The sequence below is a fragment of the Protopterus annectens genome, chromosome 6.part0, assembly GCF_019279795.1.
Source record: "Protopterus annectens isolate FY-2018-M chromosome 6.part0, PAN1.0, whole genome shotgun sequence".
NCBI classification, from domain to species: Eukaryota; Metazoa; Chordata; order Ceratodontiformes; family Protopteridae; genus Protopterus; species Protopterus annectens.
Window position 1 is genome coordinate 875,580,741 of NC_056737.1, and position 17,434 is coordinate 875,598,174.

The 17,434-nt window shown below is 40.3% G+C and overlaps 1 protein-coding gene across 5 annotated transcripts in view; it reads right to left on the reverse strand.

Annotated features, from left to right (window-relative positions):
• The window catches only part of PPP2R5C (protein phosphatase 2 regulatory subunit B'gamma), a 2,766,797-nt gene that overhangs the window by 84,446 nt on the left and 2,664,917 nt on the right, over positions 1 to 17,434 (reverse strand). For 3 of the 5 annotated variants that reach the window (XM_044074546.1, XM_044074545.1, XM_044074549.1), the window contains one exon: positions 3,530 to 3,614. The exons of the other annotated variants lie outside the window; for them this stretch is intronic. In XM_044074546.1, coding sequence (XP_043930481.1) covers positions 3,530 to 3,614 — 85 coding nt within the window. The remainder of the gene's footprint in view (positions 1 to 3,529; positions 3,615 to 17,434) is intronic. 5 annotated transcript variants of the gene reach the window in all.

Here is a 17,434-nt window from a genome sequence, read left to right on the forward strand (position 1 = left end):
CAAGGTAAGGAGGCGAACACAAAGGGCTTGAAGTTCTGATACCCTTCTCGCTGAAGTGATGGCTACTAAGAACAGAGTTTTCCAAGACAGCAACTTTAAGGAACAGGAAGCCGCAGGCTCAAAGGGAGAGAGAATTAAAGACAACACCACCAAATTTAGGTCCCATGGTGGGGGAGGATCTTTTACCAGGGGCATAAGTAAGAGGGTTCCTTTTAGAAAGGCTTTACAAAGTTTGTGTGACATAATGATTGTCTCTGACAATCCAACATGAAAATTCGCAATAGCAGCCAGATGAACTCTGATGGTGGCTGAAGAAGACCCCATTTGAAAAAGTTCTGCCAAAAACTCTAAAACTGTACGGACAGGAGCTGTACAAGGGTCAACTTGCTTCTCCCCTGCCCAAACAGAGAAACGCTTCCATTTGCTAGCATAAGTCTTTCTGGTAGTAGACTTGTGCGAAGCGAGGATGATGTCACGAACTGAATGAGAGATTGAGGGAAGCCTGGCTAGGGTTGGAAGTGGAGCAACCAAGCTGCGAGGTTGAGAGATTGATGCAGCCCGCCCGACTAATGTGTCAGAAGATCTGGCGCTGGGTCCAGATGCCAGGGCTGATCTAGTAGATGACGTTGCAGGAACGGAAACCAAATTTGTCGAGGCCAATAAGGGGCAACAAGGATCATTCTGGATCTCAAAACAGTTGCCTTCTGGATTAACTGAGTAATTAAGGGAAAGGGGGAAAAGCATACAAAAGACCCTGGGGCCAATCATGGACTAGAGCGTCTCTGGGGGGAAGACCTGGGAGAGGGAAGAGGGTGAAGAAGTCTTGGCACTTGCTGTTTTGAGGGGTTACAAAAAGATTGCAGCAAGGCTGACCCCACCTTCTGAAAATTTTTTCCGCTACTAGCTGGTTAAGAGACCATTCGTGGGGCATGAGAATGGCTCTGCTCAGCCTGTCCGCTATGACGTTGGACTTCCCGGGGATATGCGTTGCTACCAGAAACCGTTGAGAAGAGATCGCCCACTGCCAATTGCAATAGTCCCGGTGGGTAGAGAGTCTTGAAGGGCCTGCAACGCTAAAAGTACCGCTCTCATTTCCAAGACATTTATGTGCAGGTGGCCTTCGAAAGGTTGCCATGTGCCCTGGACTGTCCTGCCCTGAAAATGCCACACCCGATCAGGGAGGCATCCATTGTCACAGTAGCCACAGGAGGAGGAAGGACAAAAGGTCTGCCCTGAAGAACCTGAGGGGAGACCATCCACCACGAAAGGTGCCTTTTGCATGATTGAGTGATTAGAATGCTGTGTGACATTGGAAGCTGTTGAAAGGACCACTGGGAAAACAGCATCCATTGCAGGATCCGCATGTGAAAGCGAGCTAGGGGGAGTAAAGTGATGGCTGCTGCCATGAGACCTAGGGTTTTTAGTTTGAATCTGGCCTGGACTCTGCTCTCTTGTAGTAGGATTTGAACATGATCGCCAATGTCTGAAAACCTTTGTACAGGCAGTTTTGCTGACAGTTCCACAGTGTTTAAAATGGCGCCTATGAAGGTAATAGATTGACAAGGCGACAAGGCAGACTTTTCTGAGTTTATAGAGGTACCTAGCTCGTTGCAAATTTGGAGGGTATAATCTCTGGAATGGAGTAGCTGATGCTTGGTGGTGGCAGTAAGGAGCGAGTCATCTAAGTATTGAAACACCTGGAATCCTTGCCATCTCAGGTGAGCCACAACCACTGCCATGCATTTGGTAAACACCCTGGGGGCTGTGGTGAGGCCAAAGGGCAGGGCTCTGAATTAGTAGTGACTGGATCCCAGCCGGAAGCGGAGAAACCTCCTGGAGCGCCTGTTCATTTTGATATGACAGTACGCATCCTGAAGGTCTAGAGAGCACATCCAATTGTCCTGACCCAGAAAGGGTAGAATGGACTGAAGCGTGACCATCCGGAATTTCGTTCTTTGAACAGACTTGTTCAGCTTGCTGAGATCCAAAATAGGTCTCCAGTCCCCTGTCTTTGTATTGTCTATCTATATATGTCTGTGTGTGTCCATACATTCACACACACACTAACCATTTAAAAGTTCAGGATCCGCTAGAGCGTATGGTGAAACATACAGACTAATAAGCCGAAAAAAAAAAGACCTCCATATACTAAAGTCTTAAATGGTCATTTCTCACAATATTCCCTTTTCTCCAAGTTATGGTGATCTAAGAGTATATACAAGTTTGGGGAATATGGTGGGGTTACCCCCTGCAAAAAAAGAAGTTTAAAGGAAAAGAACGATGTTCAATATTTGCTCTTCTTGTGCAGTTTCAGTCCCCCCCCCAATACACAAAAAGGGGTGGAACAACATGGAAAGAGGGGTTAAAGGAAGAAGGGTAGAGAATATCGTGAGTGAGGTTAGTGGGACAGATTCTTTTGTTGTTTAGTCAGTGAAAATAATAGCAGAAATGTGAGGAATTACATTTTTTTCAATTTCACTGTAAATACAATTGATCATCTTTACCACTATATCCATTTGATCTTGATATTAATCAGCTGTGTAAACAACAAAACTACACTCTTACTGGTAATTTGTCTGGAAATTTACCTTGTACTTCAAACCTTGTCTGTGTAGGTCAATACTGCATCCTTACTTTCTGTTTCTCCTCTTGTACTCCTGAGCTGAACCATAAAATGGCCCACGGAGATCTTTGTTCTACACCAGTTAAACGAAAATAAAATAAAACTGTTGCTGGTTGTTGAATGAACAGCATGGAAACGTACTGTTTCCCCAAACAGAATACAGACTGGAAAATACTCATATCTTATACTATGTAACCACCACTCCTTGCTGTCTGAATGTCTCAAATAAGCTTAAATGTGCTGTCCATTTATTTTAAACGGCAGTGATATGCAAATGCGTTGTTAACCTCATTGCATTAACAGGTTAAGCCAGCAATTTAGCTGTGTATACCAATAATCAATCTCCTTAAATTCACAAGTCATCTTTAGGTAACCTCTTTGCCTGCAAGTAGGATGTTTTCCACTACAACACATGATATGGTTTTCTTTTTAAGTTTCTATCATGTTAAACCACTTGCCTTTGTGAGGTTCTACAATGCAACACACTACTTACTAACAGTTATCACATTTCAAGTGTACAGAAAATTTAAAATAAATGGTAAATGGTTGCCATATATTTATTTCATTTTACTTAAACAAAATGAGTTGGTTGGTTCAAGGACCCTTTTCAGCCATGACCTCAACCACAAGCAGTAGCACCAATTACAATTAACCCTTACAAGGTAATTATACAGATAACGTATAATGCTGAGTTTAGCAGATGGTTCTTTTATATATAGTTTTATGTACATTATTGCCAAGAAGGAAAATATTTCTACTAATGCAAGGAAGAAAGAAAACTGACATTTACCGTAAGAAACACTGGAGAAATGTTACTTACAGTACATGGACATTGCACAGCTTATTTAAAATTCTATTTTCATCAGCCTGCCTTGGTACCAAAGTTTTATTTTTAAATGGCTGTACCTGTTTCCTTTGGAAAGTATTCCTTGTGTTTGCCAGTAGTTGAGCTCATAATTTCAGATGTCCTAGGCCTTCTGGTATAATGAGTCTGTCATGGTTATTCAAAAGTGCATTTTATCAATTTGTGAACATATTCTCCCTTGGGTTAGTTGTAGGTTAATGTTAAAGACACTTTTTAACACCTTTATTAAAATATCATTTAAGAAATAGGCAAACCTACATTAATATAAAATAATAATAAAAAATTAACATTTTTCCAGTTAAATACATTATATATTACATTAGTTCTTTTTTTAAAACTCAGTTCAGCATTACATACATTACTCAATTCCTTCCTTCTGTTAAATCTCATTCCCCCTCCAGAAAAATATTCTGCATGTATTTTTCCCACACTTTTCATTATTTCTATGTAATTTGTTCCTTCCCTTTTCTAAAGATCCAACATCCAGTCCTTTTTCCTCTGTTACAATTTTTAGTGCTTCAAATACAGTTAGTTGACTCTGATTTCCATTTTTTCTAATTGTCCTTAGTTGCACCAATTTGCTCACCCAATATTTCTGACAGAGTACTCTGTAGGGAATTTTTAAAATACATCAGTTCATTACACTCCAAAAATGTATGTTCACAGTTACCGCTTTCTCCCAGTCACACTTCCAACATTTGCCGTCTACCTGTGGAAAAATTCCTTGAAGTCTGCTTGGGGTATAAAATACATATGCAAACACTTCCAAACAAAAAAAACTAAACCTTCTGGATTTTGCTGCATACTAAGGAGCAATACGTATGTCCTCCTATTGTTCCCTTCTAAAATGCTTATCCAAATTTGTATTCTCAATCTTTTGTAACCTCCCATGATTGATTCCTATAATTATTTTTCAATATCTTACTTGGCATACTAATTATCCCTTTTTTACAGGAGATTATTTTGTAGATTCAACTAAAAACTCTACCACAGCAATGAAAATGTTTTTCTCGAGATGGGGAAGAAACAGGTAACTGGGAACATGTGTTTTGGGAGTGTAATGAGCTGGCAAAATGAAAATCAGGCATTAAATCAACTGCATTTGAAGTACTGAATACTGCATCAGAGATAAACGAACTTAAGCAAGACCGTTCGAAAAGGGTACAATCAACTTGCACAGAAAAAATGGCAATTGTTGGAACAATACATGCAGAATAACGTTTTCAAAGATTGTGGTTTAATGGAAGGTAGAAATTCTTTTTTTTAAACACCTTTATTGAATTATGACTTATGACAAAGGCAAATTTACATTTATATAAAAGTAATCAAACTGTATTAACAAGTTCATTGCCAGAGATGGCTTGCACCTGTCACCATTGGGATTCCGGATACTGGCTAAGGCTCTTGCCACCCCTATAGTGCGCCTTTTTTAGACAAGGTTCAAATGACAAATTCACCACCGTAACAGGTACAAGCAAGCAAAATCTGAGGGTAATGCTACTCAATGTTAGAAGTCTAAACCTCAAAATGTATTCACTGGAGGCACTCCTTAAAATGGAGAACATCGACATCTATGCAGTGACAGAGACCTGGTACGAGGCTCCAGAGAGCACCCCTTGCATTACCAGGCTATAATTCATACCACACCTTTCGGCCACCTAACCTGGACCGAAACACTGAAGGTGGAGACGTGTCCATATTCATTAAGGATATCCACACCTCCAGGCTAGTTGCTCAGCATAATGCATCCGAGATTATCCAAGTGCAACTAACTCTGGGCAAGACCGCAATCCAAATTGTAACTTGCTACAGATCTCCCACCATGCCCCAGGATTCCCACTCCTCATTTCTTGATACACTGGAAAATATTAGGGTAGAACCCAACACACTCACAATGGGCGATTTCAACTACCCCACCATTAACTGGGAAAACTACTCATGTACCAACTCTTTTGCTCAATGTTTTCTGGAATTCATAAATTCCAATGCCTTGGATCAACTTATCCACACCCCAATCAGAGGCAGCAATATCCTAGACCTAGTCATTACAAACATGGGCGACCGGTGTTCCACACCGGAGGTCAATTCCTCATTGGTCAGATCCAACCACAAGCTCATCACCCTAGACATCTACATCCTGCCGCCACCCCCCATTAAGGAAACCACCGTAAAGAATTTCTCCAAAGCCAACTTCACGCTTCTTAAGACAGAAGTGGAAAACTTCACGACACCCATGTAGACGGACAATAGAGGTACGACTGCTGAATCTTACACAAATGCACTTTATAAGCACTTACACGAGTGCATGGATCGTGCTATCCCTAACAGGACCAAGATGTTATCCTCCAAAAAAAAGAAGCCAATCTGGTGGTCCTCTGCCATAAACAAACTCTACAGCAGAAGAAAGAAACTGTTGCAAAAAAAGAGTAAAATCCCATGATTGGAAGAACTCCCCGGTCAGCCTCAGTAAGAAGCTGAGATCTCTCATAAAATCCTCCAAAGCTAGTTACGAAAACAAAATCGCCACTGATTTTAAAGACAACCACAAAGCATTCTATAGCTATGTCAAGAATCTCAATGGCAACACTCAGATCTGCTCTGAGTGACAGCACAATGGCACCAAATATACAGAAACAACTGATATTGCCAACATCCTGGCAGATAGGTTCAGTGCTAACTTTACCCCTCTCTCACCCCCTAATGGGCCCATCTCTATACCAGAAGAATGCAAAGTTCCTGTAATCACAGCTGCACAGGTAAAAAAACACACTCTCCAAAGCCAAGAACACAGCATCCATGGGACCTGACAACATCCCAGGCTGTGTTCTACATGAACTACAGAATGAACTGGCACCCCACCTAAGCATCATGTTCGATCATAGCCTCACCTCAGGCTTTGTGCCCACTGAATGGCACACAGCGACGGTTATCCCACTCCACAAATGGGGAGCCACCACGGAACACAGGAACTACCGCCCCATTAGCCTAATGAGCCTGTTCTGCAAGGCCATGGAATGTATCATCATGGAACTTACAAAAAAAGACATCGGTAAACTCCAAACCCTGGACCCCCACCCAGTTCAGGTTTGTAAAAGGCAGATCATGTCTCCTAACCTGACAGACTTCTTTGAAGCAGTCACCAAAGTCGTAGACGAGGGTAAGGTGGCTCACACAGCCTTTCTAGATCTCGATAAGGCTTTTGACACCATCCCCCACTCTGGAATTATAGATAAACTCAGCAATCTAGGTATAAATCCCTATGTCACAAGATGGGTTGCCAACTGGCTCACTGACAGAACCCACGCTGTGAAAGTAGCAGACTCAAAATCTGACTTCAGACCAGTGACAAGTGAAGTACCACAGGGTTCAGTCCTGGGTCCACTCCTGTTTGGTATCTACTTTTCTGTAGTACAGGCTAACACAGAAGGTCTTTGGCTAACGAAGTTCGCAGATGACTGCAAACTATGAGCCATAATAAAAACTCCAACCGATGTGGACATCCTACAAAAGGGCCTCACTGAGGCAGATGCCTGGTGTCAAAGCCATGGCCTCAAGCGCAATGCCAAAAAGTGCATTGTCATCCCCTTTGGTAAAAACTCTGTACCCATGAGCTACCACATAGGTGGTAGTCTAACACCAAAAGTGTGATAAGCGACCTTGGGACACAGGTGGACATAGTAGTCTCTCCTTTTTGATAACCACATCACCACAGTAGTCAGAAATCCTTCTACGTGGCACACCTCATCACAAAAGATTTCTCATCCCAGAAAAAAGAGGTCATTGCTCCCCTCTAGTCACTCATTAGACCCATTATAGAGTACAACACCCCTTTTGATATGTACCTCACAAGACATCTACAACAACTGGAAAGGCCGCAGACATACCTCACAAAGAGGATTACCGGCCTCAAACTGATGCCCTATGCAGACCGTCTCAAAAAACTCCAGCTTTACTCCGTTGCATATCGCCTTCTCAGAGGTGATCTCTGCCTAACATACAAAGCCATGTCAAACCCAGAGCTGTTGGACATGCTCCACTTAAAGAAATCCCAATCCCTCCGAGTTACACACTCCAGGAACCTAAACCTCATCGCCACAATAAACAGAACATGCTGGAGGGACAGATTCCTGTCCCAGAGACTTCCCATATTCTGGAACAAACCACCTATCTATGTCAAACAAAGCTCCTCATTAGCACTCTTCAAGAAAAATCTTGATGACTGGATGGGAAATAGGAAATTCACCCCGGGGATCACCTCTGGGGCTCTGCTCGACAGGAGCACAGGAAAATAATTTTCTTGGGTGGCAAAAGCCAGAGTACCTTTTTAGCTAGGCTTATATAGGCAATATGGCCAATAGCCTAGTACCTACCTATGAACTTTTACAAACATTAAACTTCACATATATTGTTATACATCATATATACTGAGCAACATTCCATAAATTATTCAATTCCTGCCCCTCTCTATTTTTTTTTATAAACATCTTTATTAAACCATCAATTACAACATAGGCAATCATACATTTATATAAATGAAAACAAACCACAACAACATAATCCTAGTTGCAAGCATTTTACATCACGAACCACACTGACGCACTCCCAGTTGCAATCATTATACGTCACTTATAATCTATCTAATCATTTTCAGTCAAACATTACACAGTTCATTCAAATCTTACCATCTTTTAAACCTCATCTCTCCCCTGTATATATTGTTCCAACAATTCCCATTTTCCCTATGTAGTTTGCTCCTACCCTTTTCCAAATATCTCAATTCCAATTGTTTTACCTCTGTTACTATATTCACTTGCTTCTAGTATAGCTGGTTTCGATTTTGATTTCCATTTTCTAGTAACTGCTTTTTTGACAGCCACCACAATTAGACACAGCAACGCTTTACCATGTCTAGGCAACTCCGATTCTGTATCATAGCTCAGAAAAATCATCTCCCTCGTCACACCAATCTTCCCACCCAGCATCTCTGAAAGTGCATCCCGCAGGCAATCTTTAAAGTCTGCCAACTCACCTCGCCCCCTGAAAATATGTTCCCAATTACCTCTTTCTTCCCCATCACACCTCGAACATTTGCGGTTTACCTGAAGAAAAACTCTCTAAACTTGGGGTATAAAAATATCTATGTAAACATTTCCAAACAATAATCATAAATCTTCTAGATTTTCTTGCGTATTTGGGAGATATACATATATCTTCCTATTGTTTCATTATGAATTGCTTACCAAATCTCTCTTCCTAATCCCTTCTAGTCTCCTCTGACATATTCTTATAGTTATCATACAATAGTTTATATGATCTTCTAATTATTCCTTTTTTAATGGCAACTTCTGTTCTAGATTCTATTAAAAACTCTACTGGTGCTGGTCTTTTGTTTATGATCCCCTCCATCTCTTTCTCTTTGCCTGTACTCTGATATCAATCCTTGTTAGGGAGGGAAATCTCTAACCTACAGTCCAAATAAATTCTTGGCATCTTCCCATTCTAATATCTTTCCCTCTGTATTTATTTGCTCCCAATACCTTGGTTCCTCTGCCAGTTTTCTTCAATAAATTCCAGCCCCCTTTTGCCTGTTTTCTACACCCCTAATTGCAGTCAACCCTATCGGCAGAATCTCCTTTCTTCATTCCCCTGTTGGCTTAGTTCTTGGGATACTTTCTGCTACTTTACAGCTATAATATTCTGTATAATTATGACTATTCTCCTTAAAGGCCTTTTTTACAGCCCCCCCCCCCGTTTCATCATCCCTTTCCACTTTGAATTATAATTTTCTGCTTGTACTATGTATAGGAGCCTTAACTGTGTAGCTCTGAAATACTTCTTCAAATTGGGTAATCCCAATCCACCCTGTTCTACTGGAAGAATCATCTTATCCCACTTGACTCTTACCGTCTTACCCTCCCAGATAAAGTCCTTCAGCGCTTTATTAATTGCTATCTATAACTTCTCCTCTGGTTGATTAAAATATACCTGACCTGTGTACAAGACTAATGGGACTAAACATTTTAACTGCTTGTATCTTACTATCCATACCATATTCATATAACAAAGCTTCCATTTTCTCAGTTTTTGCAGTATTTTTTGTTTAGTTTCTTCCCACATATTCTTAGCTGCCACACCAGAATCATTTTTAATCCATACACCTAAATACATCATTTTATCATGTCCCCATAAATATGCATATTGCTGAACCGATTCATATCTGGGTACATAATTTACAGCTATCACCTTTGTTTTAGCTTCATTAATTTTGTATCCCACAAGATTTGAAACGGTCTCAAAATTTCCACAACACTAATATCTGTTACTGGTTTTGTCAGGTATAAAATAATGTCATCTGCAAATAGCACCACCTTTTCTTGACTACCATGCCGATTATATCCTTGATCCTTACTTTCTTTGCCAGTGGTTCTAAAGATAATGCAAATAAAGGGGAAAGAGGACACTCCTGCCTGGTTCCTCTGCTCAAGCAAAAATTATCAGAGAGGACCCCACCCACTTTAATTTTGCCTCCAATCCCTCAAATATTTTCAGGAAATGCAAACGCTTCCATTGCCCTACTCATAAAGCCCCAGCTTATTCTGTCAAATGCTTACTCTGCATCAAGACCAACCAACAACAATGGTATTTTCTTGTATTCGGCTTCCCTCTTGCCTTCCCTCCACAAAAACACACTGATCTAAATCTTTGAATTTTGGCATTAATTTAGCCATTCTTTTAGCCACTACAGACATCAACACTTTATAATAATGGTTCAGTATTGAAATGGGCCTGTATGAAGCTGGATCTGATGGATCTTTACCCTCTTTAGGTATTACAGCTACCATTGCTTTCTTGCAGGATTTTGGTACTTCTCCTCCTCTTAAAATACTGTTAAACAAAACTTCCCAGATATTTACCAATTTTTCCCTCCTAGCTTCCAAACGTCCATAGGAATATCATCTATTCCTGGGGACTTTCCTGTAGATTGGTTATATATCACAATTTTTATCTCATCTCCTCCTGTCATAACCATTAGTAACTGAGCCGCATCTACCTCTGACCATGGCATACTTAATTCTTCCATAAACATTTCCATTTGTATCTTTACTAGATTTCCTTATTTCCCTGCTTTTCACAGACTTTCACAGAATTTCTGAAATAGCTCTAATACTTCTACAGGATCTCATTACCTTCCTTGTTACAGGCTCCCTAAACTTAGCGACAGCTTATTCTACTTTCTGTTAACTGAGTTGTTGTGCTAAAAGTTTTTGCGCTCTAGTGTTATCAAAAAGCAGTTGCTTAGCAGCAATCTTTCTAAACTCGTGCATGTTATTGAGGTAATTCCTTATTTTTTGTTTAGCATTCTGCAGTTATCCTCCTCTTGTTCTGGGAGATTCCCCCTATTCTGCAATACTTTAACATTTATCAGTCCCTCTAAATAATTCTTGTTACTTCTTAAACACAGCTTCCTTTCATTTCCACCCTGTTTTTAAAATCCACCTTAATTTTATCCCACTCCCTAGCTATATTTCCAGAAGTAATTTTTATCCTCTCAAACAGCTCCTGAATAATCTCCACTACCCATTCCTTAAATTCCTCTCTTTTCATAGATAGGTGGGAAAGCACCAGTGTCTCATTTTTATTTCATTACCCTGTGTTTTTATTTTACTTATTATTGGCACATGATCTGAAATAGTTATTGGGTGCATATCAAGACCTTCAATTAAATGCACATGTTCCTGTGAGATGTAAATTCTATCTAGCCTAGCCCAGTTTTATATCTAGGGGAATAATATGTAAATTCACTCTGAACTCCTTTACCGAATACACATCTTCCATGCCAAATATTTTCATAAATTTCTTCAAAAATCTACCCTATACTTTCCCTTCTGGGCCCCCGAGACACATCTTCACAGCTCCAAATCAAATTCCAGTCCCCACCTATAAGTAATATTTCTTGCTGAAAACTGATTATTTCTCCCAGAATTTTCCTAAGCTCCACTACAGCAGTTTTAATTGGACTATAAATACATGCCAGTGTAATCCTCCCCTGTGCCAGTAGTTCCTTAGCACTACAAACATGCCATTATCTTTTTTATCCTCTCAATCACTACTGCAGCTCTTGCAATTAATACAAGCACTCCTATTTTCCTTGGTTCAGAGTATTCTGCTGAATAACCACCCTGAAAACCTTTATCAAATTCACATGTTCAGTTCTTTCCAAGTGTGTTTCCTGCAACATAACCATTTGTTGACTGAGGGATACCCCTGGCAGGATAACCACAAGTGTGATGACTGCAACACTGAAACACGAAGAACATCTGGCAATGAGTCTTTCACATCGCTGTTGAGGAATTTTGGCCCACTCTTTTTTGCAGAATAGTTTTAATTCATCCATATTGGGGGTTTTATGAGCATGAGCCACCTTTTTAAGGTCTTGCCACAGCATCTCAATTGGATTCAAGTCCGGAATTTGACTAGGCCACTCCAAAGCCTTCATTTTGCTTTTTTTTAAGCCATTCAGAGGTGGACTTAGTTGTGTGTTTTGGATCATTGTCCTGCTGCAGAACCCAAGTGCGCTTCAGCCTGAGGTCACAAACTGATGGCCGCATACTCTCCTTCATGATTTTTTGGTAGAGAGCAGAATTCATGGTTCTATCAATCACAGCAAGTCGTCCAGGTCCAGAAGCCGCAAAGCAGCCCCAGACCATCACACTACCACCACGTCTGACTGTTGGCATGATGTTCTTTTTCTGAAATGCTGTGTTACTTTTACGCCAGATGTAATGGGACACACATCTCCCAAAAAGTTCAAATTTTGTTTTGTCAGTCAACAGAATATTTTCCAGAAAGTCTTGGGGATCATCAAAATGTTTTTTGGCAAAAGTGAAATGAGCCTTTATGTTCTCTTTGGTCAGCAGTGGTTTTCACCTTGGAACCCTGCAATGCATGCCATTTTTGCCCAGTCTCTTTCTTATGGTTGAGTCCTGAACACTGAACTTAACTGAGGCAAGTGAGGCCTGCAATTCTTTAGATGTTGTTCTGGGTTCTTTTGTGACCTGTTGGATGAGTCGTCGCTGCGCTCCTGGGGTAATTTTTGTAGGCCGGCCACTCCTGGAAGGTTCACCACTGTTCCATGTTTTCTACATTTGTGGATAATGGCCCTCACCATGGTTCGCTCAAGTCCCAAAGCTTTAGAAATGGCTTTGTAACCTCTTCCTGACTGATAGATGTCATTTACTTTGTTTCTCATCTGTTCCGGAATTTCTTTAGATCTCAGTATGAAGTCTTCCTTTTTTGGGATCTTTTGGCCTACTTCACTTTTTCTGACAGGTTCTACTTACCTCATTCCCTCCAACAGACCTCTTTTGTGGGTGTACATTTAACTCACAGTGGGTGTGGCTTCAGCCTTTAAAAAATGAAGTGATCACCTTACAGTTCTAACAAATACTAATTGACAGAGGTTATATATCAATACAGTTGTGTTTGCCATCATGTACACTTCAAGATAAAATATTCTGGTAACTTGTATGTACCATGAGTTTGGAATTATTAATGCAAATATGAACAGGCAATATTTGATGTCTAAAGGTGCAGGAGGAGGTAACTGCAAAAACACCCGGAAACGTCACTCAGCTGTAATGAGTTAAGTGATCTCTTGATTCAATAGGTCTGGCAGTAATCAAGCCTGTGTGTGGCTACTGAAATTTAACTCCGCTTTCCCAAAAGTGTGATTAACCACAGTTACTTCATGATTTAACAAGGGGGCAATTACTTTTTCACATAGGGCCATGTAGGCTTGGATATTTTTTTTTCCTTAATAACTAAAATCATCACTTAAAAACTGCATTTTGTGTTTACTTGGGTTATCTTTGTCTAATATTTAAATTTGTTTGATGATCTGAAACATTTAAGTGTGACAAACATGCAAAAAATAAGAAATCAGGAGGGGGTAAATACTTTTTCATTGTACTGTATATATATATATATATATATATATATATATATATATATATATACACACACACACACACACACACACACACACACACATATATATATATATATATATATATATATATATATATACACACACACACACACACACATACGTGTGTGAGAGTATACATACATATATATATATATATATATATATATATATATATACATATATATATATATATATATATATAGGGAGAGAGAGTGGATATAAAAAGTGTACACACCCTTGTTAAAATGTCAGTTTTTTGCAATATAAAAAAAATGAGACCACAATATATAATTTCAAAACTTTTCCCACCTTTAGTGTGACCTACACCATGTATAATTCAATTGAAAAACAAACAAATCTGTCAGGGGAAAAAAATATATAAAAAATAAAAAAAACGCACAATAAACTTGTTGCATAAGTGTGCACACCCTTAAACTAGAACTTTGTTGAATTTTAAAATTGTACTGAAAAGGAAAAGGTTAAGGCAATGAATTAATTGGTCATGTGATTTTAATTATGTTATTTATTGTTGGTTAAAGCACTTACCAGTTACACTTGTGCTTTAATAAAGTGCTAGTTTGGTGTTTTTTAAGCCCTTTGTTTTTTTTTTTTATTTTTTTTTACTGATATACAAACGTTTGCCCAACAAAAAGTAAGCTGTGGAATTTGATTTGCGGCAGTGAACATGTGCCTGAGGGGCCCAGCAGGGAGAATATAACAAAGGAGGGTAGATTTTTGAAGAAATTTATGAAAATATTTGGCACCGAAGATGTGAATTTAGTAACAGGAGTCCGGAGTGAATTTACATATTCCCCAAGATATAAAAACTGGGCTAGGCTAGACAGACTTTACATATCAGAGGAACATGTGCATTTAATTGAAGGTCTTGATACTCGCCCAATAACTATTTCAGATCATGTGCCAATTTGTTTGTTTTTCGGCTTTTTCCCGGTAAAGGGTCGCCACAGTGGAACTCCGGTCAGCTAATGATTGGCAGTAGATTTTTATGAAACACTGAGGTGCCAGCTCAACACCCAACCTTCAATGAAGGCACGCCCATTTACGCACGCATGTTTTTTGAATGCTATCCAACTGCAGGGAGGACATGCAGACTCCACACAGAAGGCATTCCCAAGCCAAGCCGAGAATCGATCGGGAGAACCTCTTGCTGAGAGGTAACAGATCATACGCCAATAATAACTAAAATAAAAGCACAGGGTAATGAAATAAAAATGAGACACTGGCACTTTCCCACCTATCTGTTGAAAAGAGACAGATGTATAAGGAATGGGTAGTGGAGATTATTCAAGAGCTGCTAAAGAGGATAGAAATTTCTTCTGAAAATATAGCTAGGGAGTTGGATAAAATTAAGGTGGAGTTTAAAAATAGGGTGGAAATAAAAGAAAAGAAGCTATGGTTAAGAAGTAACAATAATTATTTAGAGGGACTGACATATGTTAAAGTACTGCAGAATAGGAGGAATCTCAGAGAACAAGAGGAGGATCAACTCCAGAATGGTAGGCAGAAAATAAGGGATTACCTCAATAATATGCATGACTTTAGAAAGGCTGCTATTAAGCAACTGTTTTTTGATAATAATACTAGGACACAAAAACTTTTAGCACAACGACTCAGGCAACAAAACTGCCAAACTTGGGGAGCCTGAAACAAGGAAGGTAAAGTACAGTTTTGTACCTACCATAAATGTAGATGTCCGATAGGTATGCATCTGCAGTCATAACAAATGGGTTGTCCTGCCTCAGGCAGCCCTTCGGTCGGCCGGATTCCAAAGTCTGGGTCTGGCCTCGGCTGATGTCGCACTTCACCCGACGTCATAGCTGCTGGGGTATAAAGGCATCAGCCGACGCCATTTTCCTCAGTGTTTCTTGCCAAAGATGTCAGGTGCCCTCAAGGAAGGCTAAATTTGGATAAATCAGATAATTCCAAACAGTAGAAAGCAAAATATATATACATATATGCATACAAACAAATACACCATAATAGATTCCCCCAGCTAGCTAAAAGAGGGTAAGTACCCTAGGAATACCACAGAGGGGAAGGAGGGTGGGTAATCCTGACTGCAGATGCATACCTATCGGACATCTACATTTATGGTAGGTACAAAACTGTACTATGTCCTTCAAGGATGCATCTGCAGTCATAACAAATGGGTAGAATACCATAGCCAAACTGGGGGAGGAGGCACTAAGATAATGATGGTGTAGTTAAGATCCCTTGTAAAACAGCAGTTGCAAAACCTGCTCGGGATCTGGAGTATAAAGGAAGATTATAATGCTTGGCAAATGTATGCACGGAGCTCCAAGTAGCAGCTTCTAAAATGTCTTTGGTAGCCACTCCTCGTAGGAAAGCTGTAGTGGTGGCTGTAGCTCTTGTGGAGTGAGGCCTGATATTTTCAGGAGTTGTCTTTCCATGATATGAGTAGCAGAATCGAATGCAATTTCCTATCCATTTTGAGATTGTCTGTTTTGAAATTGCTTTTCCTTGCACTCCTGTTGCATATGCTACCAGAAGCTGGTCAGTTTTTCTGCTGGCCTTGGTTCTGTCCAGATAGCGCAGTTGTCTGTGTACATCCAAGGTGTGTAGTAGTTTTCCCCCCTGTTCTGTGGGTTGGGGAAGAATGTAGGTAAATGTATGGCTTGGTTCAAGGATACCCTGGATACCACTTTTGGCATAAAAGTAGGATTGGTTCTCAGAGACACTCTATCCTGATGGAAGGTAAGGAAAGGCTGCACTGCCATTAATGCCTGTAACTCAGATACCCTTCTTGCTGAAGTGATTGCTAGCAGGAAGGCAGTTTTCCAAGATAAGAACTGTAAGTCTGCTGTTGCTGCTGGTTCAAAAAGGGGAAGTGTTAATTTTTCTAGCACAAAATTGAGATCCCATGCAGGCAAAGGTGGTTTCCTTGGAGGCTTTACATTTTTGATCCCTCTCAAAAATTGTCTGAGGAGAGGATGAGAGAAGACAGGAGGATCCATGTTGTACTCTGCTGAAATAGCTGATGCATGTATCTTAATGGAAGAATAGGACAGGCCATTGTGGTACAATTCTGCTAAGTATTCCAGGATGTGTGCTAGGTTTGCTAGTGTGACATTTTCTCCCTTTTCTGCACTCCAAATGAGGAATCTTTTCCATTTGGCTGAATATGTTTTCCTTGTGGAGGGTCTGCGAGCCTCCAAGATAATGTCCTTAACCCTCTGAGATAAATCAAGTTGGTTTTGTTTTATGCAATTTTCCAAGCAGTTAGCTGCAGTGTATTTAAATTTGGATGCAGGGTCTTGTAGTTGTTCTGCGTTAGAAGTAAAGGACATAGAGGTAGATGCCATGAATGCGTCCGAGACATGCTTCTCAGTAGCGGGTACCAATGTTGCCTTGGCCAGTCTGGAGCTATCAGAATTACCTTTGGCTGTTTCTCTCTGATCTTCAGTAGAACTTTGTACATCAAAGGAAGAGGTGGAAAGGCATATACTGTCAGGTCCTTCCAGCTGAAAGAAAGGGAGTCCACCCTCCAGGCAAGTGGGTGGTATACTCTTGAGCAGAATTTCTTCAGTTGGTGGTTGTGTGGGGAGGCAAACAGGTCTATCTCTGGCATTCCCCATTTCTTTGTTAAGGTTTTGAAAATTTCTGGATGCAGCATCCATTCGTGAGCATCCGTGGTAGTCCTGCTTAAGTTGTCTGCTAGTGAATTCTCTTTTCCTGGTACAAATTTGGCCTGCAGTTGGATGTTGAGATTCAGGGCCAAGTTCCACAGGTCCATTGCCGTCCGGCATAGAGGGTATGAATGTGTGCCTCCCTGTTTGTTGATGTACCACATGACTGTGGTATTGTCCGTCCTTATCAGCAGGTGTCCTTGCTGGATGAATGGTCTGAATGCCTCGATTGCATGTTTCACTGCCAGCATCTCCTTTAGGTTTATGTGTAGATTCAGCTGGTCTTGTGA